Source organism: Dicentrarchus labrax, unplaced genomic scaffold (assembly GCF_905237075.1).
Source record: "Dicentrarchus labrax unplaced genomic scaffold, dlabrax2021, whole genome shotgun sequence".
Lineage (NCBI taxonomy): Eukaryota > Metazoa > Chordata > Actinopteri > Moronidae > Dicentrarchus > Dicentrarchus labrax.
The window spans coordinates 23,659,987-23,686,113 of NW_026136721.1; the positions used below are offsets into that span (position 1 = coordinate 23,659,987).

General features: G+C 43.0%; 1 protein-coding gene across 4 annotated transcripts in view; it reads right to left on the minus strand.

The window, feature by feature from the left end:
- Positions 1-865: 865 nt before the first annotated feature.
- Positions 866-26,127, minus strand: part of dlc1 (DLC1 Rho GTPase activating protein) — a 75,832-nt gene continuing 50,570 nt past the window's right edge. For 3 of the 4 annotated variants that reach the window (XM_051383654.1, XM_051383653.1, XM_051383655.1), the window contains 13 exons: positions 16,805-16,876; positions 15,024-15,105; positions 13,768-13,831; positions 9,909-11,572; positions 8,989-9,168; positions 7,287-7,446; positions 6,028-6,235; positions 5,211-5,427; positions 4,687-4,801; positions 2,981-3,196; positions 1,815-2,032; positions 1,530-1,703; positions 866-1,403 (listed from right to left, as the gene is read on the minus strand). In XM_051383654.1, coding sequence (XP_051239614.1) covers positions 1,304-1,403; positions 1,530-1,703; positions 1,815-2,032; positions 2,981-3,196; positions 4,687-4,801; positions 5,211-5,427; positions 6,028-6,235; positions 7,287-7,446; positions 8,989-9,168; positions 9,909-11,572; positions 13,768-13,831; positions 15,024-15,105; positions 16,805-16,876 — 3,470 coding nt within the window. In that variant the 3' untranslated portion in view covers positions 866-1,303. Of the gene's footprint in view, positions 1,404-1,529; positions 1,704-1,814; positions 2,033-2,980; positions 3,197-4,686; positions 4,802-5,210; positions 5,428-6,027; positions 6,236-7,286; positions 7,447-8,988; positions 9,169-9,908; positions 11,573-13,767; positions 13,832-15,023; positions 15,106-16,804; positions 16,877-23,082; positions 23,393-26,127 lie in introns of those variants that run through there. The other variant, XM_051383656.1, reaches the window with a different exon arrangement.

A 26,127-nucleotide genomic window follows, 5' to 3' on the forward strand; every position in this document is an offset into this window, starting at 1 on the left:
TAGAACGACGCATAGGTTTTTTTTTTCGGTTCTTGTGTACATCAAAATCATTGTAACATTAATATTTTTTTTTATTTTTGAGTGATGCAAAGTCTACAACAATTAAAAAAAAAAAGAGAATTGACTGTGCTCTTAACAACACCACCTCTAACTTTTTTAATAGTGAGGAAAAGCAAAATATGGGGATGCCACTTAGCTTAGCTTTTTCCAAAATTGGTCCATTATTGTAGATCTGTTGGTCTTAAATTTTAATATTGTTAATGTGATCCTGTCTCTGACACTGAGGCTCGGTCACATACTGTTCCTTAATAAGCTTTTACTGTTCTTCAAAGTTGTTGGATAAATGGCTTTTTGCACTATTCCTGCTAGCATAGTAACTCATTTTGGCCACATTTCTTCCAAACTCCCAATCAAGCTTATGATACGCTGAGGCTCACTGAATTAGAATTTTTCTTGAGAGACTGAGCAGACATCTATTTGTATGTTAGTAAATTAGGTCCTTTCTTTTATCATTCCTTCTCTTTTTGGTGATCCAGCCACCAATTTTCATGCCTCATTCTCTGCCTTCCTCTACTGAAATATTAAAACCCTCTGTATCAGCCACCTGTCATCTCACTATATCCTGTCTATTGTCTCTACTCAGTCAGCATATTACCAGCACATTCACATCTTTCTTCACCCATGGATTCATCAATCAACCGACCATAATATTGTCTACTATTCCTCCTGTGCTTTGCTGTAACAGGAAAAAAGGGACTAACACAAGGCAAACGGAAACCATTACCGTGAATGGAATACTGTATGTACACATTATGCTGCCACTGGAAACCAGTGCGAGGAATATGTATTTAGTATTTGAACACTCACGCACACACACACACACACACACACACACACACACACACACACACACACACACACACACACACACACTCGTTGAATCCCACTTTGCTTCTCAGAAGCAATAGCACCCTTTGGATAAAGTTTAAACCTCACATCCCGTAACAGCAACGTTATGTCCTTTGGCCCAGATAAATGTTTGTGTGACATGAGTCCTCTTGGCAGCACACTGAGAGCCCCAACAGAACAGTTTTAAAATGATAACACCAGACTGTTGTGACAAAATCAGAGCAAAAAAAAGTCCTTCAATCCAGGATCCAGGATTTGTCCTTTAAATGTGAGTGTAAAGAGGCTTGGACCCCATCTACCTCCCTGTTGGAATGGGTGGAATGAGTCATTTCGAGCAGTCCAGGGTTTAAAAGAGCTTTTCAGTCTGTTGTTGCCCACACTGCACACTGCTCTTTTATTTTTCCATGGGCACGGTGAATGAGTCACGTATCCGCGCCACCTCAGTAGCGCATAGGTGTCCATACAGTTTATTGTACCACTCTGGGAAACGACCCCTAAAGAAAAAAACGACAGATACATGGTGTTAGCTCATTGTGCCATCAGCTAAAAGACATCGAACGACCACAAGACTGGACCTTAATCTAATCCCCAATTTGTCTCCGCTCCCGTCACACACTCACCTGCAGTCGATCCTGGAAATATGTGTGAGTCTGGACTTGTTTGCTCCGCAGGGTTCGATGTAGTAGCGCGAGATAAGGACATTGGCACGAACGCCTACAACAGGTGCGCCTTCATGGTCCACAGATGAACACACCAGTGCACATGCTCCCTTTGGCAGGTCCGTTACCCATGTTCTGGTGTAGAGAGTAAAGAGTTTGGATTAAAAAACAATAAATCAAAGCAGAACATCGAAAATGATGAAGACAAGGAGAGAAGTGAGACAGACGGGGGGTGAGGAGGTCTACCTTAGCACTAGGTGGTCTCTGGTGGGATGTGGAGCCATGGTGTTTCTGACATACTGGTAGACCTCTGTCCTCTCATCCAGGGTCTCCACCATCCGGCTCTCGAGGAGGTCCTCGTCCCAGTGGCCCTGCTCCCGCAGCACTCGTGTCAGAACCTCCTCGGGACTCGCAGGTACCTCCACAGTCACCTTCCACTGTCGCAATGGAAAGCCATCATGCACCTAGGAAAAGAGATAGAAAGACCCGATTACTTTACATACACTTCTTTTTAAATTATTATATTTTGGTTCATTTTATGGCTTTATTTGATAGTTGAAAGTAGAGACGACATGAAATGAGGGGAGAGAGAAACTGGGAATGACATGTTCAATACTTGACATACAGTTTCCAAAGTGGGCCGAAGGGGGTTAATGTGGTAAATATATATAGATTAAATTAAATGTGTTATGCAGGTGTTTGGAAGCTTCCTTTAGGATATATAATCTTATCAGTCATATTTACAGAAATTAGACGTGGTTATCCAGTCATAATTTAATGCAACAACAGCCAGACTGTGTTTCAAAACCTCCCAATGCCCTTTAGCCAAGTCAGCTGCTTCATTCTGCAATCAGATGATAAAGAACACACTCTCTGTGCCTTGTGACTCTTAAACTGGAGAAAAGATAACCTCATACAAGGGCCCTTGCACACTAGACACAGGAAATGTAGGCCTGGGATAATGGTGAGGTTGTGTATGTGTCTCTGTCAAGCTGTCGTCATTCTGGGATAGAGTCCAGTACTGGGATGGGAATGAGAAGCCAAGGGCCAGGCCAGTTTCACACGGATGTGTTTCTATACAGGAAACCCTAACTGCTGGTTTTCCACTAGATATTTAGAGAAGCAGGAGAGAGTTTGGAAAAGGCAGGCATGAAGAGGAAAAGGAGAAGACAGGAAACACAGATAGTTGAAAAGACAGTGTGCTTCGTGAGCGTTGGCTTGTTTACACACTAAAGACAGACAGACTGAGGGTCTGTTTTTACTCTCATTAATTAATCTTACTTGAATTTTATTCTATTACTGCATTCACCCTCTGCCACAAACAAAAATACACTGAAAGCCGTCACATGGACTACACAGATGATGTGTGAAAAAACTATATAATGAGTTAATGAATAAACAAGTGTTCTTACCTTTCTACAGGCCAGCTCGGCGTGCTCGGGTGTGGAGCAGCTGTCATAACCTTTGAACTTGTCCTTGGCCTCTTTGAGGAGGGCGTCTAGGCTCTCCTGTAAGTAGTCCCTGTAACCTCCCTGTCTGGCCTCTTCACCTACAAGGTCCTCCAAGCGTCGCGGCAGCAGTGCCTGCTCCACATATGAGTTCCTGCAGCGATTCATCTCCTCTGGGATCTGTGGGAAAGGAGGAGGAGAACGATAAGGGTTCCATCCTTATATTTCCATTGTGCTGCTGGGGGCCATGAGTAGCTGGAGTGAGTGATGGTTAAATGTGTTTGATTTGACAACTTGATTTGGTTTTGATAACCAAACTTAATAAATTAAAGTTGTGAGTTTAACTGGTGTCCATACAAGTATTTGTGACATCACACCTAGTTTGAAAGCCAATCATGGTTCAATATGCAATATACATGTGAAGTGAAACCTCCAGCACTCATATACTGAGAAAGGACTTTTCAGTAAAGCAGGAGACATTTTGTGTTAATTATAAACATTATTTATAAATTATTTAGATTTGGTTATTCATAAAAAAACATATCCAAAGCAGAGTATTTTTTATGTCTTATTACATGTCTGGAGTATTATTAAGACAGAGGAACATTATGTCTCTACTTGATGTCTTCTTGTTTTTGTCTCTCCACGGTGATTACATTAATCAGGGTGGACTAATGAGAAACTATATTATGGTAACTTGTAGAAGGATGCAAAACAATTAAAAATAGGAACATAGCACATCCTATATCCATCTACTTGTTTGTCTAGCTCGTTCGCATTCTCTCTGTCTGTTTGTACCTGCTATCTTTCAGTTTTAATTGAAGACTAACAATGTTACTTTCTAAAAAAAGGACTTTCATTAGATAATAAAAGGCTCATTGAAATGGAGGCAAATTACAGTCAGTTATTTCATGGGTCATAATTCTTTTATGGACCACCACGAGCAAATAGAGATCTAATTAAAAGAAAATAATTCAGGAGGTAATTGAGTTTGCTTGTTGTGTGATGTGAACATGACAGGAAGCCAGGAAGCTCTCTCAATCTAATTAAACTTTTAACAGTAATGATCCACGGTATGCAGTCTTTTAGCATTTACCGTAGCATGTCAGAGAAGACTGCACTGAGCAGAGCAACATTTTAGGATGAATGGGATTGAAATTGGATTAGTAATAGTGTAGTTTGCTGATTATTTCCTGTTTATCCAGTCAAGTGCTCTCCTTGTGAACACACAGAACCACACCGGATGAGGTGGATTCATGAGTTTTGTGGGACTGTGCTGTATTTTAATTTCTCTGACAAATGAGTTTGGTTTGGATGTGAAGTAAGGCCCAGTTCTGCACAACGGATGCATTTAAAGTGGAAGGACGGTTGGCTCATTTACTTTATGTAATCATAGCATTGCCTGAGCAAATGACAGTATGAATTGGATCAACGAATTATGTAACTGGGACTATGTTTGTTTACTTGACAAACACAGGGGCTCAAGGTGTTTAACAGGGTACGGTGAGCCAGAGGTGACATTCAATCTATCAGCAAACACAACTTCATCATGCAGTTTGCCACATAGATGTCAATCAGCAAACCTATTTTCATTTTCATGCCCACTTTGATTTTCAAAGCAAGAAGTTTGCTGTTTGAGTAAAAATGCTCCAGTGTTAATAACTACTGACCCGGAAGAGTTTCCTGCACTCCTGGATCATGTGTGCCAGGCCATGAGTGGCAGCCAGGTTCTCATTCAGGTCTCTCTGGTCCGGCTTTCCCAGTGTCTGCTTCCTGTTCATCACCCTTTGACCAACGATGGGGGGAAAGGAGAGGAGGACACAGCAAGATTAGAAACAGCATCCATCATCCAGGCAGTGGATGTTAGAGAGGGCAGAGGAAGCAAATGAAATAATGAGTACACCTGATGAACCCTCTTCTGCCAAATGTGGAACAAAGTATGTGTTTCTTAATTAGGTAAAGATGTTTGTGTAACCTTTCTATTTCCTCTGTCTTTCTCCCTTCCTTCTTCCTCAAGCTTTGCTCTCTTCCTTTCTCTGCTCCTTCATCTACAGTATCCTGCTCTTTTGTTTCTTTTGTGTGACCCTTTCCTGTTTTGAGAATGTACTACATATTACATGTTATGTAAGCTGCTAATACAATAAATCAACAATAAAGGCAATGATTAGAGTGGTGTGGAGGCACACACACACACCTTGGCGAGGAGCTCTCTTTGCGGCGCAGGGTGTTGAGGTGGAAGAGTGATGGAGCCAGACAAACAGCGAGGTTGGTGGGAGTCATCTGGTTCTCAGACACGCAGGCTGTCACGTCGCTCAGCAGACACAGCAGTGTCCGCAGTGCCTCACGGTTCTCGTCGGGCAGAAGCAGTACGGCGGCACGCACCGCCTGCAGACGGAGCTCTTTAGGCATGTCTGGAGAGGAAGAACGAGGATGTCATGGCATGTTTTTAACATTATATGCAGAAAAAGACTACTAATTACCACTGTCATGCTGCATTATGTCATCTTCTTTGTCTCTGTTGGTTAACTTAGGAAGTAGTTTGTGTAGAGCTTCCCTTCGCCTGCCAGGAATGAGCTATGATGGGTTCTGTGTTGGCCAAAGTGTGTTATATAACCCTACGTGTGCGTAAACTATATGCGTCATACCTAATGCACAGGACTGGGTTTGCGTCCCCTTATATAAACAGTTCCTAATGCACCTAATGCAATCATAAAGGAACAGAACTTGAAGTTCACATTAACAATGAGTCACAGAAGGATGAACCAATACTGTATCACATACATCACCTCATTCCACAGGTATTTCCTGCACTCATCTTATTTGTTTTCTTTTTTACGGTTTCACACTTTCTTGGTTGCCATGTCAGGCAACAATCTACAGCTCTAAAACAATAATGCTTCATGCAATCCTCTTGCAGATGTTTGACTGTATATGTGAAGTAACGGCATGTGTGACCGCATGTGGACAAGATTTTGTTTATATTTTCAACGTACGTGTGTGTGAATTCTTACACTGATAAATCTGGAGGAAGGTCTCTGAAAGTTTGCTTGTGAGCAGGGGTTCTGGCAAATCTCTGAAGTACTGCTTCAGCATGTCTGCGACGTCATATGCTGATTGGCCCTCATAGCTGACTCCTCCACCATCTGCGCCGCTCGCCTCGTTCATCTGACGAAGAGCTTGGATACGAGATTTAACTCCTGATTTCCTGAAAAGACCGACCTGGACAAAGAGTGAAGGACAAAGAGAGGGTTACATCATGCATACATCATGCACAGAAACCGAATAAGTCAGCTTTGAACTATAATTCCCTTATTAGTTAGGAATTACCATAAGTACAATGTTTGATCCTATCATTAAAGCGTATCAAAAAAGATTAATGTCCCCATAGAACATAGGGGAAAAAAACGTCTTTTAAAGCTGCAGGCTGTTATCATTGAAAATAATATTCCTGACTTATCCGCAAATCCAGAGCTTACAGTCAATATGGTTACATCACAAAAGATCCTGTAGACTGAATTGACAAGAAGCTCTGTAACACTTTTTACTGAATTACCTCATCGGTGGCCTTTTAAGGCTATATGAAACGGCAATGTTGGGGAGGAAAATAGAAAAAAGCCGTTGGCTTGTCCAGCCTGAATATTTTCCATGAGCTTTCACCACTTCCAAACAGAGGACCCTTGTCTTGCTTTGAAAAGAACACCACACTGTTTTCTGTTTTGCCCTCCATTAATAACTATTTTCTCCATTCTCCCTCTTTATTTTCTTGAATGTACACACACACACACACACACACACACACACACACACACACACACACACACACACACACACACACACACTGAAATAAATCTTTCATAATATCCCTCGATTAAACAGACACAGGTGACTTAATAACTGCACACTGACTCTCTCCAGGCTTCACCGCTTCAGCGAATGTGTGACAGAGAGAAGAAAAAAAGAGGGACAGACCGAAACCGTATACACACGCTTACGAAGTCAGTCACTGCTCCCTCTTATGTAACTTTCAGTGAGAAAAAAAAAAAATCATGGAAGAATATATGACTGATTGCAGATGTCCTAAAATTCCAATATTATGTAACTCTGCCATCTTTAAGAAAAATGGTTTTCTCTGTGCTGTGGAAACTGAAAACGCTAAATGACAGGCTGGCAGGAATGTTTATGTTATGTGTACACTGCAATTACAGTATACACACATGTTTATGTACACATCTTTCCTTATATGTGTGTTTATTTGTGTACTTTATATTACCTGGTCGAGGCACTGATTGCGTAAATAGCGCATGGCCTGCTGTATTCCCTGAGGGAGAGGCTGCCCTGTCCGTTGGACGATGACTTGTAGTGGCACACCGAACACATTCCTGTCTTTGTAGTCGCGCACCTTGATCCGCTTCATAAACTTTGGCACAGCCCTGCAACATACACACACAAGAAAAGAAACTTCATCAATGTCTCCTACTTATTGATGTGGCCTTTGATATGGATTCAGTTGTAAAACGATTTCTTTAAACAGGCAAACAATGTCATGACATGTCTTCCGTCTTACTGGGTCCTGAATAATCTACTTTATAATTAAAGTAACAACACAACTTACAATAATCAGGAAATAAATAATGTTTCAAACGGTCCATTTAGTTACGATTTAATGTAAAACTTTTTTTATGTGTGTGCAAGGAGGAAGTGTCTCCAGAAGCTTGTCTCCAGGTTTATGAGAGGGGTGGATAACAAGGTGAGGGCAGAATAGAGGGGGGGAGTAGGATGTACGTCGGGGTGTCAAAAGGGGAGGATCCCACTGCTTTATACATCCGCACTAAGTGTCTGTCCCACTATTTGTCTTTGTGCGTGTGTGTGCGCACATGGATGCAAGTGAACACCAAGTCTATAACCACAAACCCCAGAGCTGAAACATGCAACTGCGCCCACAGATTTATGGCTGTGTAGCTATCTGCTTGGGGTGTGTGTTTAACGGAGAGACGCTATGCGTGACTCAGGACAAGCTTGTCTTTGTAAGAGCAGGCGTTCACAAGACTAAGAGTGCTTCTCTGAACCACAGTTTGGGAAAAATGGAAAAGGAGCATATTATGATCCCGGCTCGGAATTCTGAATATGTGTGGGCCTCCAGCGGCCAACAAGTGGCCTCTGTCTTTCAGCTTGTCATAAGACAAGCTAGGGTCATAATGCTTTCTATTCCTGTCCAAGGAAGGGTAGAAGAAAACAGGGGAAGTGGAAAAACAACTAAATGTCCATCTGATCTTGTTAAGTAGTATAAAACCTACTTTTAACAGATGTTAAAACAGGTAATGCTGGGTTTGGTTCACAACAATTTAGCACAATAATGTTTGTCTGTATTATTTATTTTGACTGTGAATTTTCTGCTCAAAAAGTTAAGTATTGTTTATATATGTACACTGCATCAAATGACCAAGTTAATGGATTTTTCCCTAATATTTGACTTCATAAAAAAGGACAAAAATGCAGGAATACAGGAGGATGGAGGATATTAGATGGATAATCATGAGCAACATATAAAGTGAGGTCAGATCTAATAGTCTAGAAGTGGTAGAGAATGTAGTTGTGGAGGGATAATTGTTGAGGACCGATCATTCCAGCCTCCAGCTCTTGTAACACCATGCGTGTGAACTGCCATGATTGCCCCGTTGAGGAAAAGACAATGTACACCCCTTCCCAGCAATTATGGGCCTGGGAAAAGAATGTGAAACCCAACCTCTGTGGACAGCCGTCACCACACTATACAACAACCTGCAGATGGAAGGGGCTTGGGAGACGGGTGGGATGGAGGGGTAATAGTTGGACAGAGAGATGGCTGAATGGATAAATTCAAGGGCATCAGTTAGCCAGACGCAGAAAGTGTTCCACATTAAAAACAAGCGTTCAAAAAAGTCAGTGTGTATAGAACAATCGCCTCAATAGGTATACTCCTTCAGTCCACTCACCAGCTGAAGCCATGTTTGTTTGTAGGGGTGTGTTTCTCAAGCAGAGCAGTGAGCTGCAGCAGGGAGAGCTTCTGGAGTAGATTCATCTGTAGCACAGACTGGCAGCTAATCTGGAGTTGAGCAGAGGCCAAACTGGGCCGATGGGAGTTCTGGAAACTCGGCCACCGGAGTTTCTGTGGCCTGGAGCACAGGGAAAGATAAGGAGGGGGCACAAATTGAGATGTTGATTAAAAAGGAGCAGTTAAAGTCTTTGGCATCTACGTCATGCTTTTGTGTACACACAAACTAAACACAGCCACACACAGTATTTGCACTTTCATGTGCCAAGTGATCAGTTCAGGGATTACAAGGATTTATGTACACATCAATCAAGAGACGGTCTGAAAGACTAAAAACCCACGCCTCCCAAATCTAATTCTGCCTGTGGATTCCTGAAGGAACAGCAACAGTCCCCATGGAGACGAAGCAGCATTCTTGTGCATTCAGCACCATTACGTAAGGAGAGAAGTCTCAGCGTGTCCCCCTGTGTATCCTTTGCTGTCACTTTCTTAGAAAACTCTTTTTGTTGCTACCTCAGAGTTTTTCTTTTTCTATAGTTTTGTTGTCCTTGAGCTTTTCATGCACTAAGGTAATGTTTGGCACGAGTTTCACAGATCACTTGAAGCATGATCTTGGTTTGGAAGCAGCTTGCTGAATTATAGTTGTCTCTTTTAAAGGATCAGTTCACCCCAAACAACAAAAAGTATGTATAAAGGTTTTCATTGGAACTACAGATGAAACAGTCCCTATAAAAGGTTTTGACACGGAGTTCTGAGGATCAACCAGTAACAGGGACATTCTTTTTGCTCATTTTTTATGCTGTGAGCACCACAAACACAATTTACTGTATTAGTAACACAGTGTAGATGTTCTTTACTGACCTGCTCGTTCTGGTTAGAGATGGCCCGACACCAGAATCTCTCCTCTCTCTCATCCCTTCCTCTCCCTCACCCAGCGGGTTTCCTGTGCTGTCTTGGTCACTTCCGTTCTCCGTCTCCTCCAGCCGGTTCTGCAGTGGAGAAGAGGGGCACGGGGAGGCCGAGTCTAGTGCTGAATCTGAGTCTCCTTCTTCCTCTTCATCCTCTTCCTCCTCCTCCTCTTCACCGGCCACAGCCTCTGACCAGGCATTAACAAACCGCTGCAGGCCGCTGACGTGTTGTAGCACTTGCTCCAGTTTGCGCTCATCCCCCTCTTCCTCCTCCTCTCTCTCAGCGTAGGGGACATTGTCATAAAAACTGAGCCGGCTGTCGACAGAGCCTGAAGAGCCATGGTGCTGGCGTCTACTTTGCCGCCCCCTGAGGATCACTGAGTTCCCGTTATCATTCCCGTTGTTATTGCGTGAACTCCCGTCCTGCAGGGCTTTGGGAAAGGTTCCAGGCTTGTGACCTTCTGGTAAATAGAAGAAGATCATGCCATCCTCTTCTTCCTCTTCTTCTTCTTCCGTTTGTCTGCTATTGTCTTGAACACTGAAGTTGTTCCTGCGGTTCTGCTCATCCACTGTCATCCCATTACTAGCTTGGCACGGGATGGGTGGGGCAGATTTGGGTGGGGGTGTTGGCTGTCGATCTGAAGCTTGTTGGGGAATGCTGAATGGATCAAAACCCTCTAAATACATTCCTCCTCTCTTACTAGAGCCTGCGGCTGTGCTGTGGCTGCGAGCGCGAGTCACTGGGCTAGGCGTGCTCACTGCACTTCCACTGCTGGCTTCGGACTGGCTGCTCCCAGTGCTTCCAGTGCTGCCGTTACTGGTCTGAGTGGAGTAGGATACAGAACGATTCCTGTTAAGTGTCATAGTTTGAGTGGGACTGCGGTGGTGATTGAGGTTCTGGTTGAGGATGATGCTGGAGATATCCACACAGTTGAGCTTCCGCAACTTGTCATCATCTAGACCCTCTTTGATGACAGGGCCACTAATTTCAATCTTCCCTCCGCTGGTGCTCGCCTTCTTCTTTCTCTTTGACATAGTGCCGCTGCGCAGCCGTAGACTCTCCATCCTCTTGAGGAAGCTCTTAGCTCTTGAGCGTGTGCTTTTGCCGCTGCCACCTCCTCTGTCCAGACTTCCTCCTAGACCTCCCATCCCTGTTTTCACATCAAAGGTGAACTGACCGAGTGTCTCCAGGGGCGATGGAGGCATCCCATCAGACAGAGAGTCCTCATTGGCGCATCCTGACCCACCTGTGCCCGATGACGAACACATGCTAGCTACAGAGCTGGCTCGAGTGGCACCAGCGGGTACAGCCTCATTTGTCAGGGTGGCACTATGGCTCTTCTCCTCCCCTCTCCCTCCACTCCCGCTGCTGTGGATGGAGCCCACTTCAGGCTGTTCACTGAGGTCGGTCAGCACACTCTCTGAGCTATTGCCTTCGTGCAGGGCAAGCTTGCCTTTCTGCGATACGGGGTCCTTGGGGAACGGAGGTGGGGCAACATCTGCGGGAAGTGCAGAAAAAACCTCCAGCTCCTCCATACGGGACCAGCGCTTGCTGTCCCTCTGGAAGGTCCAGCGGCCACTGATGGCACAAGGCTCATCCTCATCGGAGTCCTCACTCTGGATAGGCGAGAAGGAGGGGATAAGGGAAAGTGAGGAAGAAATAGCAAGGAGAGAAAGAAAAAAGAGAGAGGAACAGTTAGAGGACATTATGCACTGCTATGTTTTCCATTCCTAACCTTGGAGTTATGGAATTTTATAATTGTTGTGCTTGCACATTGCCTTCTGTATATCTATCTATCTATCTATCTATCTATCTATCTATCTATCTATCTATCTATCTATCTATCTATCTATCTATCTATCTAAAATGCATTCACAAGAATCTTTAAATAAGAATAGATATGGTTTTGCATTCCCATTATCTTAAAGTGAGGTCTGGTAGTTAAGCTCTGACTCTATTGTCAGCCAGTAAACATGTCTCAGTCACTTCCTGACTGCATGGACAATACATACACAAGACAAAAGACTAGCAGCTATTACTGAGTCACATATAGTCCATATACACCTTAACAAAATGCACACACCTCCCCCAGTTTGGTTAATCTATCTCAGGCCCTGGAGGGAGTTCAGGAAATTCCATCATGACCCCCGTAGTTCACAATGCAGCCGGCCAGACTGGGGTCATCCCTCCTCCTACAGTCTTTATCCTCTCTGTCTGTACATACGTTGTGAGATACTGCCACTGATATACTGTCAATCCTTATTCCTTATTCATGACAGAGATATCTACCCTCTTTCAAACACCAATAGACACACAAAAGCTAAGCTGGGAGATTCCAAAGGAGACTTCACAGTTCACACCAATCAAGGCTCATAAAACCAAACCACAGGCCACAATTTAAAGACCTCCTTCTCTACACAGTACCATTTTAAACTAAAGTATCTATAATCTGAACAAAATCAAAAGTTTAGGAAGCAATTGACTTGAGGCTTTTAAGCAATAATCAGAATCCTCTTTAGAAAGATGCCAGGAAATTAGCACTTTGAATAAAGAATTCCAGTACAAAAATTATTCACAAAATCCATGTTCCACTAGTTGAGTGCCAGTGCTCCTGTTTCACTGCGCACATGGGGTCCTCATACAGGCATCATCAATTATATGTTTTACAGTGGAAACGTGGTGTAATCTCAAATAAAAATGAACCAAGAGTGTGAGCTATCCCTGCTACGTACGTTAAAGTCAATGATTTAAAGAGGACAATGGGATTTTTTGTGACATTTTCGGATTGCATTGTGGCTTTTTTTGCAGGTTATATTGGTTGGAATGTGAGATAACAGTAGTATGCTATTCATTGTGCATAGAGCGGGTCGACCATTTATCAACATTCTGGAGATATCTTATCCTCAAACCATCAAGCCACCGAAGCATTCACTGCAACGGTGACCGCTTTGAATTTCACAAGGAGTCTGCAGAATGAATTTTTCTTATTATTATAATTAGACGGACAGAAAGAACAAATTGGAAAGGAGAAACGTGGAGATGGAGATTTAAAAAAGAGGGAATGCTTGGACATGAGAACATCAATGCATTCCTAAGATGTCTAAAGGGAGGGGGGGCAAATAACCTCTTTGACTCTTCTACTCTTCTCTGTTGACTCCTGAAATGAAAGGTGCCAGAGACAGGGTCATCCTAATGAATACCACCACACACAGAACAAGGATGTTACTATGTAGCACTTAAGACCATAAGGAAATTAAGGTTAATTTGTATAAAAAGGAGCAATTATCATCAAAAAAAGTGTGCGTCAGTCTAGACAAACTGGGACATTCTGAGAATGATCCTCCTTTCTTCAAAGAGGAAAAACACTTTCTAAGAGGCCTGTTTCCTTGAAAGTGAAATCTACGAGTTTAGTGTTGGGGGGAGTTAGATTTGTCTCAAAAGCTACTTAAAACATAGCATATTGCAAGAGTGCCACAAAAGCAGCAAACTGATTCCTTTTATTGTGAGCCAGAAGTATGAGGAAGTATTTGAGAGAGAAGGGGAGCATGCCTTGAGTAGGGGAGGTTCTGGTGAATGCACCCCTTCATTTAGACATTAAAGCTATCCTCCTTCCCCTTAGGGTCCTCACAGCCCACTTGATATAGAAATAAACCCAACAGGTGCCTTCTCATTAAACAAGATGAGAGAAAACGCAGCTTTGCCCTGTGGCCACGAGTGAACTGATGGTTGAGGTGAGGATATGCAATTGTGGTTGAGGAGATGTGCAAAGGGGCTTTTCAAAAGGGAGTGGACTTAATGTGCGTGCACTTACTCTTTTTCTTTGCGGTGTTATCTCCAGTCTCATTAGGGCACACTTGTTGAGGGTGTTCAGTCTCCTGCAAACACAAGAACACACATGCCAAATTTGTTACATTTAAAATGGGCTGTAAAATATTACAGGCCCCTGATTTTTCCTATAACACAAATCTCTCATCACCAAGAGGATATATGATGGAAGAAAAGATGGAACAAGGCAAAAAACTGAAGTGGGGAAGAGAAAGACTGGGAGGGGAGGTGGGGGAGTTTGGGTGCACCCGGGCTGGCTAATGAGCTGCTGAAGGATAATCCCCACATGAGCGGGAAGAGAATGAGAGGGAGACAGAAAAGGAGAGAGCAAGGAGAATGAAATCTGCTGGAGTGGCGACAACAACTCGGGGAGGGGGGCCAGAAAGCTTATCCCCCCAGCCACCTGGAGAAGGGGAGCGAGGGTGGTGGTGGGGTCCACCCTCTGGAGAGCTCTTAGAGCAGATCATGTAACAATGGAGAGATGGGAACTGAGTGATAGTTGGGGCTGTGGGAGGAGGGGGGTGAAAGGCTGCCAAGAGAGGAGACATTGAGATGATAGCTTCCAGATGTATGGAGGGACACCTGCTGTGGTTTATTACTGAGAGTTGGAATTTGATGAAGGAGTCGACTCCATTAAAGAGCCATTAACCTCCTCCTCATATGCTAATTAATAAGGTAGGAGCACCAACTAGAATGCCAACCCAGTCTTCTCCAATGATACCTACTGCCATTTAGCCCCTTTTCATATACAGTAAGATGAAGATTGAATATTTGAAACCATGAATTCCCCAGCTGTGGTAGCAAATGCGACAGAGTTTCCTATGTCTACTAAAACATAAAAAGAAAACAGAATGTAAAGAGCATTGCGTGACATCCAGCATTCAAAGGTAGGAGTGAGATATGCGCTTGCTAGGACCATACAAAAGACCGTAATGACTGAGGTAAACACTGTCAGCCCCAGAGAAAGAAGAAAATGTCGAGAGGTATGGGCGTAGAAAACTAAATGGAGAGGAAAAGGTACAGTACATGGCTCCAAGGTCCTTATCGTGTCATTCTTTTATCTCATGGGCAGCTTTCCAAAGCATGCCTCCTTTTGAAGTCATACCCTCATTCATGGTTTCATTGGGGGTGGTGGGGGGGAACAAGAGATAGCACAGTTAAGTATAAGTAAGAAGAATAGCGCAAAACATCAAAAGAAAGAGAAAGATAGTACAAAAGGTTCAACATGAATTGTAATCTCACCTGCAGAGAGCCTCAATAGCGTACCGATCGAGGAAGTCATGGTCTCTGGTGACTGAAGAGATGTCAATGGGAAACAGGGCATCTAAACAGAGAGTGAGAGTCAGATTAGTGTGGGTATCTCCACGCCGCTGACTGGATCAGTGTGTTCAGATAAAGCTAAAGATACAGCCCCTAGCCTTAAAAAACACCCACCCACTCAAACACCCACCAGGGCCTTCCGTCCCACCTTCACCCCCCATACGGCATCGATGAAAAGCTAAAAGAGGAAGTAGCGTCTTAGCCGACCAAACAAACACAGCTGTAGCTTTCAGACCCGACAGGCAGGGGGGATGTGGAGAACAGAGGGGGAAAACAGGGGACTGATTGAAGAATGACAATAGGTACTCCACCGCTGCTCGGAGGTCCTACTTCCTTTTCTCCTTCTCATTCCTTTTTCGCCTAGTCTACCTCATTAACAGGATCACTGATTCACCCAGTCACAGCATTAGCAATGGCACACAGTTTAAGTGTGGCTTAAATCATAAAGAATATTGAAGCACCATAGTATTGGGATGGATGGGCAGATTTTAAAATGTTTTCTGGTATGCGTTGACCCAACCCAAAATGGGAATCTTGCATCAAAACCCCCCGGGGGCGAGGATGACGACGATAAGAAAATGCTGTTTAAAGGAGGCCTGCACCTTTAGCATACTGTACTGAAACAGGCTTATCAGTCTGCTTATCTTTAGTGGGGCAATAGTACTGACAGCACAGACAATGGAGATTGTCCCATGGATACCAGGGAAGGAAAAATGTGTCAGGCATTGGCAGAAATTCCTAGCGTGGAGACGGCTACAAGTGACAAACCAGCAAGGGTGTGAAATCTGCACAGTGATTGATTGTGGTTGGCAGTTTTGTGTTGCTGTTAATGTATTTATGAAAACAGCGTCATCACCTGCCCAGAAACACAATGAGCTTTCCGTTCAAATAGAAAACCTTTCACGGTTAAGTGGCAACAAGCAATGACCTGCTGACAATGGTAGCTTGGTCCTGCTGTCATCATCCTGTAGTTACATAAGGGCAACTGGTATGTCCACTGTATGCCACAGTATAGCTGGAGTAGCTATATGAAGCGAAGAGAATGTTTGATGTATTTTGGTGAGGGTGTATTTAAAACTTAAGGGTCTGGGAAAGAATTCCTTCTCAACCATTTGTCACTGTATAAGTAACTTTAGAGGGTACAGAAAACATGTTTTGTGTTTATACTAACAAGGTAAAGACCTTTGGTCCTCACAGAGTAACTATACAAGTTACGTCAGAGTTCATGTTTGGAATAAATAGCAGAGTGTGCTAAGGTCCAGCAAAGTGCTGGTGCTAAGAAAAAGCATAACTCTTACTCCTCAGGAATGTTATGCTGTGTGGTGTGTATGCAAGCACAAGCACATGTGTGCATGTTGGTGTTTTGTGTGCTTGACAAGGGACATAGTGGTTTCCTATATGAAATAAACAACATCAGTTGTAACATACCAAATGGGTATGCATTCACAATTGGATAGAATTACTACTACTATCTAATTTATATAAGGTTCTACATTCATGTGATCTCAACTTAATCAAAGTTTTAAGTGTGTTTTATCAGCTACATAGCATTTGCATAGATCTGCCTAACTTATTCCAGTTACAATTTAATTTGGAAAGCCTGATTTGATTCCCAGTATAACTAAATAATTTTGTCCTTTCTATCTTCATTATTGCTACCTGGGGCGGGAGAGTGGGTGGGGGTGTCTCATAGGGGTCCTTACCTTCATAAAGCTGGGCGTATTGCGGGAACCCTGCTGCTCGGAGCCAGGTACAGGCCTCTTTGGCTTCGATCTCTGCAAAGGAGACAAAGTAGAACAATGCAAAGGCATGTTAGGTGTTGTAGGAAACACTTCAGCGTTAGAGTTTACTTCACACGTGTGTACAAAAGAAAAACATGCATAACATATAATAAAATCCTCTGACACCAAGGGTTTTTATAAAAAGTGTAAATGAAACATCATTTGAAAAAGGCAATCCTGTCAAACTACCAAAGTAAGACAAAACTATGGAATTAAGCACTCCAACAAGCTAGCAACAAATACAAACCCCTTGACCTTATTAGCTGTTTCACACTGTCACTCTCCTCTCAGATGCTTCTAAAGCTAGAGGTCAAAGCATCATTTGTGCAAATTGTGTTAACCCCCTCACACCTCAAGTGTGTGCCATTTAAGCTCCTTATCCAGGTATGGCAGTGGTTGGTTCACATAGTTATCTGACAGAAAACATCTGTGTGGAGCCTTTTCCCATAGAACATGACTACACCCACAGATATTAATATGCCATTTCGTGACTCGAAGACTGGTTGTTTGTTTTCTGGTTTTGATTTTTTTTGGACGACATGGATGTCTTGTGACTGTAGTGCTTCCCTCCAGCTTCTGTTCCCTCATGATGTCAATATAAAACTTAAGGAACCTCTGACAGTATGTAGGAAAGAGTGCTTTACATACATATCAGGTGTATTCTCAAGTGTCCATCAATGGCATTACTACTGCAGCATAACTACTGCCAGACAAACTCCTCAATAACCCACATTAAACACAAGGTGTGACATTTAGGCTCCTTATGCTAAGTACTGACTGAATGTTCAGGTCCACTGTGTCAGAGGAGCCACGGTGATGTCTCCCAATTATCTGCGAAAGCCCTTTAGTCGACATATGCCAAATGGCTGCAAACACCCCAGCCTCCTCAATTGCTCCATCACCCCCACAGCCAGCAGTTTGTATAGAGAAGACAGACAGAAACATGTCTCCAAGCCTTAAGGAGCTGACTTTACAATGTCCTTAGTGGAATGACAGCTAGTACACAAATGTAGCACAACCGTGAGAAAACACTTGTAAACCAAAACTAGTGGAACAACGGCAAGAAGAGACACTGGCAAACCATGGACGAAAGTGACAACATATAGAACGACTGCCAAACATGAAAGCTAAATGATTGCTAATCCTGTTACCAAAATAAGAAATGTGTGTGAAGTCTGAAATTCAGGCAGGATAGTTACTTCAAATCCTATAATATTTGCACTTAGACATTCTGGTAATATTATTTTACAATTTTAACAGAGGTACTATGTTAGAGATGCTGAGTAGTTTATTTTATCTTTGAAACACCAGTCTGGCAGTTCCATGTCATTTCAAGGCAAAATTACACCAAGGAATTGTGAAGAACATTTTAAGCTCAAACTGGAGCTTAAAAGGCGAAAAGACTGTGCCTGAAAAGAGACAAACGACTTCTTCAGTAGTATTTTGGTAGAAAACTACAGTGATATTAAAGAAAAATAATAAATAATGTCAAAGAAGGGAGACATTAACAAGTGGGAATTGACATGACATGGACAAAAGAAAGTAACCATAAAGTACTGTCAGACAGACAGAGAGGTCAGAAGAAGACCACTGCTGCAAAGGGTCTGAAGTCAACCATATACGAGCATTTACATACCAACAACAAGCCTAGACGGCAGACAAACCCACTAACAACAAGGTGTGACACGACGAAGACAGGGTCTCCCTTCTGCCACTGCAGGGGCCAGCACTCTTCAAGCAGCCACTGCGACACCAGCATGCACCCAAGTGTCAAATAACACATTAACAAATATGTTTTAATGCTGATTCATTTGACAAATGAGCTCTATTTTTCCTCGTGGATGTGACATGGCATGTCTCAGAAGCTGTGTGTTTGGTGGGTGTGTGGAGCCTAGTATTTCTGTAGCGTAGTGAACCCAGAGAAACATAGAAACCAAAGGGTAATTATATATACCAACATTCTTGAAAGCGAGCACTGCATAGGGATAGAAATTCTTGTGTTTGCTTGTGTATCTCTGTGTGTGTGAGTGTGTGCACATGCAAGCTTGTGTGTGTTTGCAAAGACTAACCTCATGTTTAAAGACAAACCACTCAAAAGACAGTAAAGCTATTGAAATGCAAATTAGACATACAAACACATGGTTAGCTTTCAACCCCCAAACCCCAAAAAAGAGGGCTATGGGATCCATTAAGTGCCTTTGGAGGGAAGCTATCCAGTGACACACCCCATTGGGCTAGAATGTGTGTCAAATCTACTTTACAGTGACATAATGTGGGCTTGGTGTGCCTAGGAAACAAAATAATGACAGTATTCACTCTGTGATGGGTAAAACTGAATAATATTTGTCACTGCTTCACATTGTGTCTCCATTCATTCACAGGGTGAAGCAAGAATATTTTTCTGTCTTTTGTTTGGCTGCAGGAAGTGGACAGGGGCATGGGGCATCTGGCACAAACAACCTAACAATAGAGCCACACACACATATAGGCTACACAATCTGGAATTTTAAAAAGTTGGATCAACAAAGCCATAAAAGAAGTTTATAAGAATATCTTAGGCACTCTAGTCATAAAAATGTCATCCTACAACACCCCACCCAATCCTTTACATTTTTGTTTTGTTTCGATAACTTGAGATCCATGGGTGTATTTTACTTTTTGTCTTCCCTCACTGTCCACCCCAATTCCTCACCCCTCGCCAGGGAACTACCTCACTTCCTCTTCCTGCTTCCCTCACAGGAAGAGAGCCGAGCGGCACTGCAGTGGCCGCTGACCACCCGGCTATAAGGCCCTGCCTTCGTTTGTTCCTGGCCAGATAATAGGCGGAGAGGCAGCCAAGACAAACACTGGCTCCGGTGATTGTGTGTACTCACCAAACGTCCTCATGGTTAAAGACCGCTACAAAACCACACTGGACAAATATGTCTTACAGCAAGCACTTAAATGTGACAGCAAGAAATGTAAATCAGTTACCCTCAAATAGAAAACGTAAGTTCACTACCGTGATAATGATGGTGATATCTGATCTACGTGTACCAAGTTGGCTGAAGTACAACAGATGTGAAAGGAGTCAGGACAGCACTAAAGCTTCAATGCCAAATACAGTACTGAATATACTACATGTCCTAGCAAGCTAATTATTCTACCAATTGACCACAGACTTCCTTATGTGCGGTGTAATTTCTGGAGCAAGACATTCAGGACATATTCTCTTCTGTGTCTAGATTTAGTTTTCTTCATGTAGTAACAAATGAACACACCAGTCCTCCCCACAACGTTGTCAGAATTGTCATTTTTACCCCAAAGACTGCAGGCTACCAGCCAAAAGAGCAACATATGGTATCAGCAGCATGTTATTCCCTGACTGTAAAAGGTAACCTTCTCCTGTTTGTCATCTTATTACCATCACTGATTGCAGGCTCGTTGGCTACACAGGTGAATATGTGAATTTGGCTACAACAGATAACATGACTAATAAGAGCAAAGCCAATGCTAACAGAGATTTCATATGGATCATAAGAGGCTTTTCTCCTGGAATTTGTCTAAAGCTGAACTGGTGAGCAGACAGTCAGGGTTAAGCTTCACCCACTGCCCAGCGGTACTGACTTCTAAAATGATCCATCATAGTCTTTTCTTTCCTTTTCCCTGCTCTCACCCACATCTCTCTGCTCTCTTATGCTTGCTTATTTCAACTCTGCTCGGCCCTTCACTTCTCTCCTTTCCTGTGGCAGGAAGTTCTCACAATTGCCGACCACAGTTTCCCTCCATCGCAGGAGGCAGCGGGGTCTGGCTTGGCTGAGTCTGAATGCTCAGCTCCAGTGGGAGTTTGTCAGCAGCTAGCAAACAAAGGATGCTGCTCCCCACCTCAGAGGCTCTGCTACATACATGGTAAACTGGAGGTCAAGAGTCTGAATACAGTTATCACTGGGGCTGGGTCTTTGAAGTTGGCAGATAGAGAAGAATGCTTGACTAACAACTGTTGTGAATTGAAATGGCTTATCTGGAATTACCCGATCATCGCTGGGTCTCTAAAGTGCCGACTGTAAAACAACCCAAAAGGAGACCATAGGGTTCTTATCAACTCCAGGTCGGAGTGGGTCATTCTCAAGGAGCTCCAAAGTGGGTCTAGACAGGTGATGTGATAAACCAGGCCAGACTCCGTGGCTCAGCAGTAATCTACAAGAAGCAAAGCCAGGAGCCTGGATGCTTCAGCTCAGTGGTGACAAGGACAACCTCCTGATGTGTTCATGAACTTGAAGAATGTGTTTCTGATTGATTCTTGATCTGACACTTTGTGAAACTATTTCGCAAATGATCTCAATGTCCTTAACAGCTTGAATCAATATGATAGCATCAGAACAACTGGAGAGAACAGTCTTTTTAACGTGACCAGTGCAAAAATCCCTCCAGTTCTCCACTGGAATGCAAAGATGGGCGATAACAGATTTTCTTCCTGATGGGTATTAGGTTTTGTGATTCCACGGTTGAGACAGCTGGTGTTCCCTGAGAGGGTCTGGCTGTTAGCTAAGTAAGACGATGCCAGGAATATCACCATCTGGCCATCCTCAAGCTATGCCCCGTTGACACACACACACACACACACACACACACACATACTGAAAAGAATAATGAGGTTACTACCATGGTCCATTCCAGTTATTTACCACCAGCCGGGGTAGGCACGAATGCACGGACACATATGCATGCAAACACACAGCTGGCCCACATGGATCATCGCAGAGCTAACCCCAAAGGCCCCTGTGCAACCTGATGAAAGATTTATGGTCACATGGAGGGCCCTAGCCGTGGATCAGGTGACCAGACATATTCACAACCTCTGATAAGCTTTCCACTGCCAGATGACAGACTACCTGCCGGGACCACCCCCTCGATGACTATCCATTCATAAACAGATCCCAGGACAGCTTGAGTACCTTCAGCAGAGGGAAGGTAAGAGCAAAAAAATCAACATGTGTCTCCTCAGAGAGACCAGTGATAGATAATGTAAAATGTGCCATGTAAATCTTTCAGATAAGGCCCCAGCTCACTTCCTGTTTCACAAAGAGTGTAGATGATGTGTGTTTCCTTTATTTGCTCCTTTCCAAACACAACCAACTGCTAAACCATCTAGACCCATCATGATTGAAATAAATAAAGAGATGTTCACTAGAAGAATGAGTGAGAATGAAAAAGTGTGGGAAGAAGTATTGTGTCAGTATCATAGTCTTCACATTAGTAATTGTGTTTGGAGAAGAGCAAATAAAGGGAACACTCATCATGATGTTTTTGTGTGTGTGTGTGTGTGTGTGTGTGTGTGTGTGTGTGTGTTTTAGCACGTTGGTTATATGGCTCAACTGAACCTCGCTGTGCTCATATCTGTTCCAGACCTGATAAGGAGCCATATGTTGGAACATACAGTTAAAACAAAGGGCCAAAGCCTACAAATCAAGTGAAGCCTACCAGGACAGCATTGAAAACGGGATTGTATACAGCCACAACAGATCACCTCAAATTCCACCGTGAGCAAAAGGTCGGCAGTCAGGCAAAAGGCGCAGGCAGTTAATATACTGGAGGCACTGAGATGGCAGAAATGTCGCGGACTGGTACGATACCTTGTGATAATCTTGAAATACACTGAAGTACGCTAAACATTCCAATTCACGACCTTGTTTCCACACTGCGGATCAAAGTTTCATCCAACTCAAACCGCCGACTGTGTGCTGGTCTGCCGGCTGCTGCCCTCCACTGCGCGTAAAAGCGGAGATTTTAAACGAGGACTTGTATCAGAAGTCAGGAAAATACACTCATAGTCGTCCTAGATCGCAATTTGCTAAAAGTTGTAAGTAAACGAAATATTGGGGGTTTGAGTGAGTTGTGAGCAGGAGTGAGGACACTGGAGAGTTATGCGCAAAGCGAGGAGATTCCTTATCTGACAGCCCGCAGCGTTGCGTCGTAAAGACGACTTAAAGAGTATTTTACTTGAAGGCAAAATTCAAGTAATCCTTCGGAGTTTTAGAAACTAAAAGTAACTAGAAGTGAGCACAATGTAGACTACTAATTGCGCATACAAGTCGCGTTCTTTCTCCTGGAGAAACAGGAAACAGCTTGAATGTATGACCACATTTTTACTTTAAATAGAAAACCATCAAAAAATAATACATTTCCAAACACTTAAGGTAATGATAATGGAATCGACTTACGTGTTAATATCATTTTCTAATGTCTCGGTCGTGACCAGCCTCAGCATAAAACCAGTCTCCCCGGCTGCGCCCCAGCAGGCTACGACTGTCCAGTCAGGTCTACTCCACTGTTAAGCCCGCATGATAAATCCAGTGTAAAGAAAACGCAAACTACACAGTCGGCTGCAGATGTCCTCTGGCCGGTGCGCAGGACAGTAAATCCATGGTCATAATTTGATTTGGCTGCGTTAAACAGAATCCCACACTCTTCAAATCCTCCCAACACTGAGTCCCTCAATGAAGCAGTCCCCAACAGGAATGTGAATGGAGAGTAGTGTGATTCAAGCTTTAGGAATGGGTAACTCTGCCGTGGCTCCACCCCCACCCCGCTGCTCCCCACCTGGTAAGGATAGGAGCTGGGGACGCACAGATCCACTCAGAACAGCTTTAATAGACCATATTTTCTAGGGAATAAGTTTATAAAGATTACAATAAATGTCATAATAGTGTGTTAAAGCGCATAAATTATGACACAAAAGATACTAATTTGATTTCAAGTCTGAGCTGTATCTATTTAGGCTGATATCCATTATATTTTCTGATCATTAACTGATTTACTTGTTCTTAAAAACACCCTTTAAATGTTACTCGATATAAAATCGAAAGTGATTAACTGGGCTCCCCAGGATTCCGCTCTATTCATTTCTGCCTCAGCCGCTTCCCCTAATAGGCAGCAATTGACTCGGGAGGTTGGTACCCAGTTTGCATATCATTAGAAAATAGTGGCGACAACTGCGAGACGCTCTTTTGTGACGCGAGATTAGCCTGAAAAGCGCAAGTGGCGCAGTGAAAAGACAACTGTTGCAGGTATGGTAATGCCCTCTGGTCCTGCCCCTGTCCATGGCGCGTCTAAGGCACTTACACCAGCTCGGGTTGGCTCTACAATAACAGCACAGGGAGTCCTGAAAAAGCAGGGTAGCATTTTAGGAAGTCTTGATGATGTAAACACTTTGATAGCACTACATTTTTTTTATCACACTCTGGAAGCATCCACAAAGAAAGTCAATATAATTACTATAATTAGTAATTACTGTAACAATAGCGTTGATCTAAATTTGGATTTCCCTAAGGTACAATGCTCTTCTAAATGTGATGTCTACATTTCTCTTTTTTCCCTTTTTTTTGGCAGATGCATCATTTTACAATCCATGCCTCATTTGTATAAGTGTTTATGCCTTGCTGATATTTTTCAGATTTACATGGATTTGTGTGCCTGTGAATGGGGAAGGGTCACACATTACTCATATATAATTGGTCTATTTCAAAACAGCCTGCCCAGTTTTTCCCCTCTCCTCAATCATCAGGGACTTTTCACCCACAGTTTTCTAAGAACTCCTTGGTGACATCAGCATTTGGCATCAGCCGGCTCTGTGTTATTGCCATAGTGACACACAGGCGCTGAGGTGGTTCAAAAAAGGGAAAGCCAGACAAGTCACCATGTGGCAGGGAAATACATGTAATCCAAAGCTTGGACTGCGAAGGGGGGAAAGGATGATGCAGAAAATCCTGGCAAACTGTACAGTCTGTTGTTGGCTGCCATACTGGTCCCAGCTGACAGAAGAGTCACAAGTGATTCACCCAAAAGAGATCCTGCCAGCTAATAAAGTGAGCAAAATTCAGTCTCTACAGCATAGGCATTCATTACAGGCGATGCAAGTTTTTTTAACACCTCAGCCTACAAAGTATGCTTGTAAAATACATCGGTGTTTCGTGTTCTGTTTAGGGGGTCCTTCAAAGCTAAAGTCATTTTTGAAAAACATACTTAACATATTTTATAAACTGGATTTTGAAATGAAGTCTACAACAGAAAATAACACATTACTTCTGTTTGGGGTCTCCAAGGCTACAGCTGTAAAACCAGGTTAAATACAATGGATTTTAATTTAATATGCTTTATATCCCAAATATAAGTATTTGAATAATTATTTGGATTTCTGTAATTGGATTTTATCACCATTTGTTAAAAAAGGTCTGTCAGAGGGTTAGACATTTTAGGTGTTTAATTGACTCCAAACTTACTTACTTAGTAACACACTGTAATATGTTTTAGGCAAAGGGAAAGGTAGGAAAATTAATATGAATATATGTATAAACACAATGCCTTATGGTTGTATTTGAAGGGGTTAAAATGGTTGATTTTGCAGTTATACAACACTGAGGTCTGTGGGAACACAAACAGAGGTAAAGCCAATGTCAACACAACATGATGGTTAATAACACAAGCAGTGTGACAAGAAATTCATGCAGTCTAAAAAAATTGCAAAGATTTAGATCATATTCCATGAAAGAGTCAGTAAATATCTCTAAAAATCTGTGAAAGTACTGAGGCTCGCTACTCGTAAACACATCCAGCTAAAGCATCAGCATTATGTCAGCTGATCAACACTAATATCAGTGCATAAATATCAAATAATACGTCAACGGAAAACGGGATCTTATGAGCTCATAAACTGAAGAAAAACCTCTTGTGATTTTTATCCTAAATCTGTAACCTGAAGGGAGGGAGAAAGATAATTATGGTCTGTTAGTGTGTGTGAAAAAGAGAGAGAGAGAGGGAGAGAAAGCAAAGAGAGGAAGGAGAGATGAAGAGAGATTACCAAACAAGGCCAAATCCCCGAGCCACAAAACCCGACCACCCAGAGGCTGCACCCAAAACCCAAACCCAAAGCTACCCTCGGCTGAGATGGGTCAACAACCCCGCGCAGAGTTGAGGGGGTACACGCTCTCAAGTTGTTTTGTGGTGATAAACACAATAATGCCAGCGATTGTTGATGAATGTGTGTGGTAAAGTGTGAGAGATCAGACAAGCAGACTGCTGCTGCTGCCAGTTGCTCTGGGGCAAATGAGTGTGTCTCTTTAGAGCGTCTACAATTTTCATTCATCAAAGCTCGTCAGAGTCAGGCGCTTGTTTGGCTTATGATTCAGATACAGATCAAATACACACCAGTATAATGAGGGCTTTGGACAAAAGAGAGGAAATGAGGAGCTGCATCAGTGTTGCAGCAG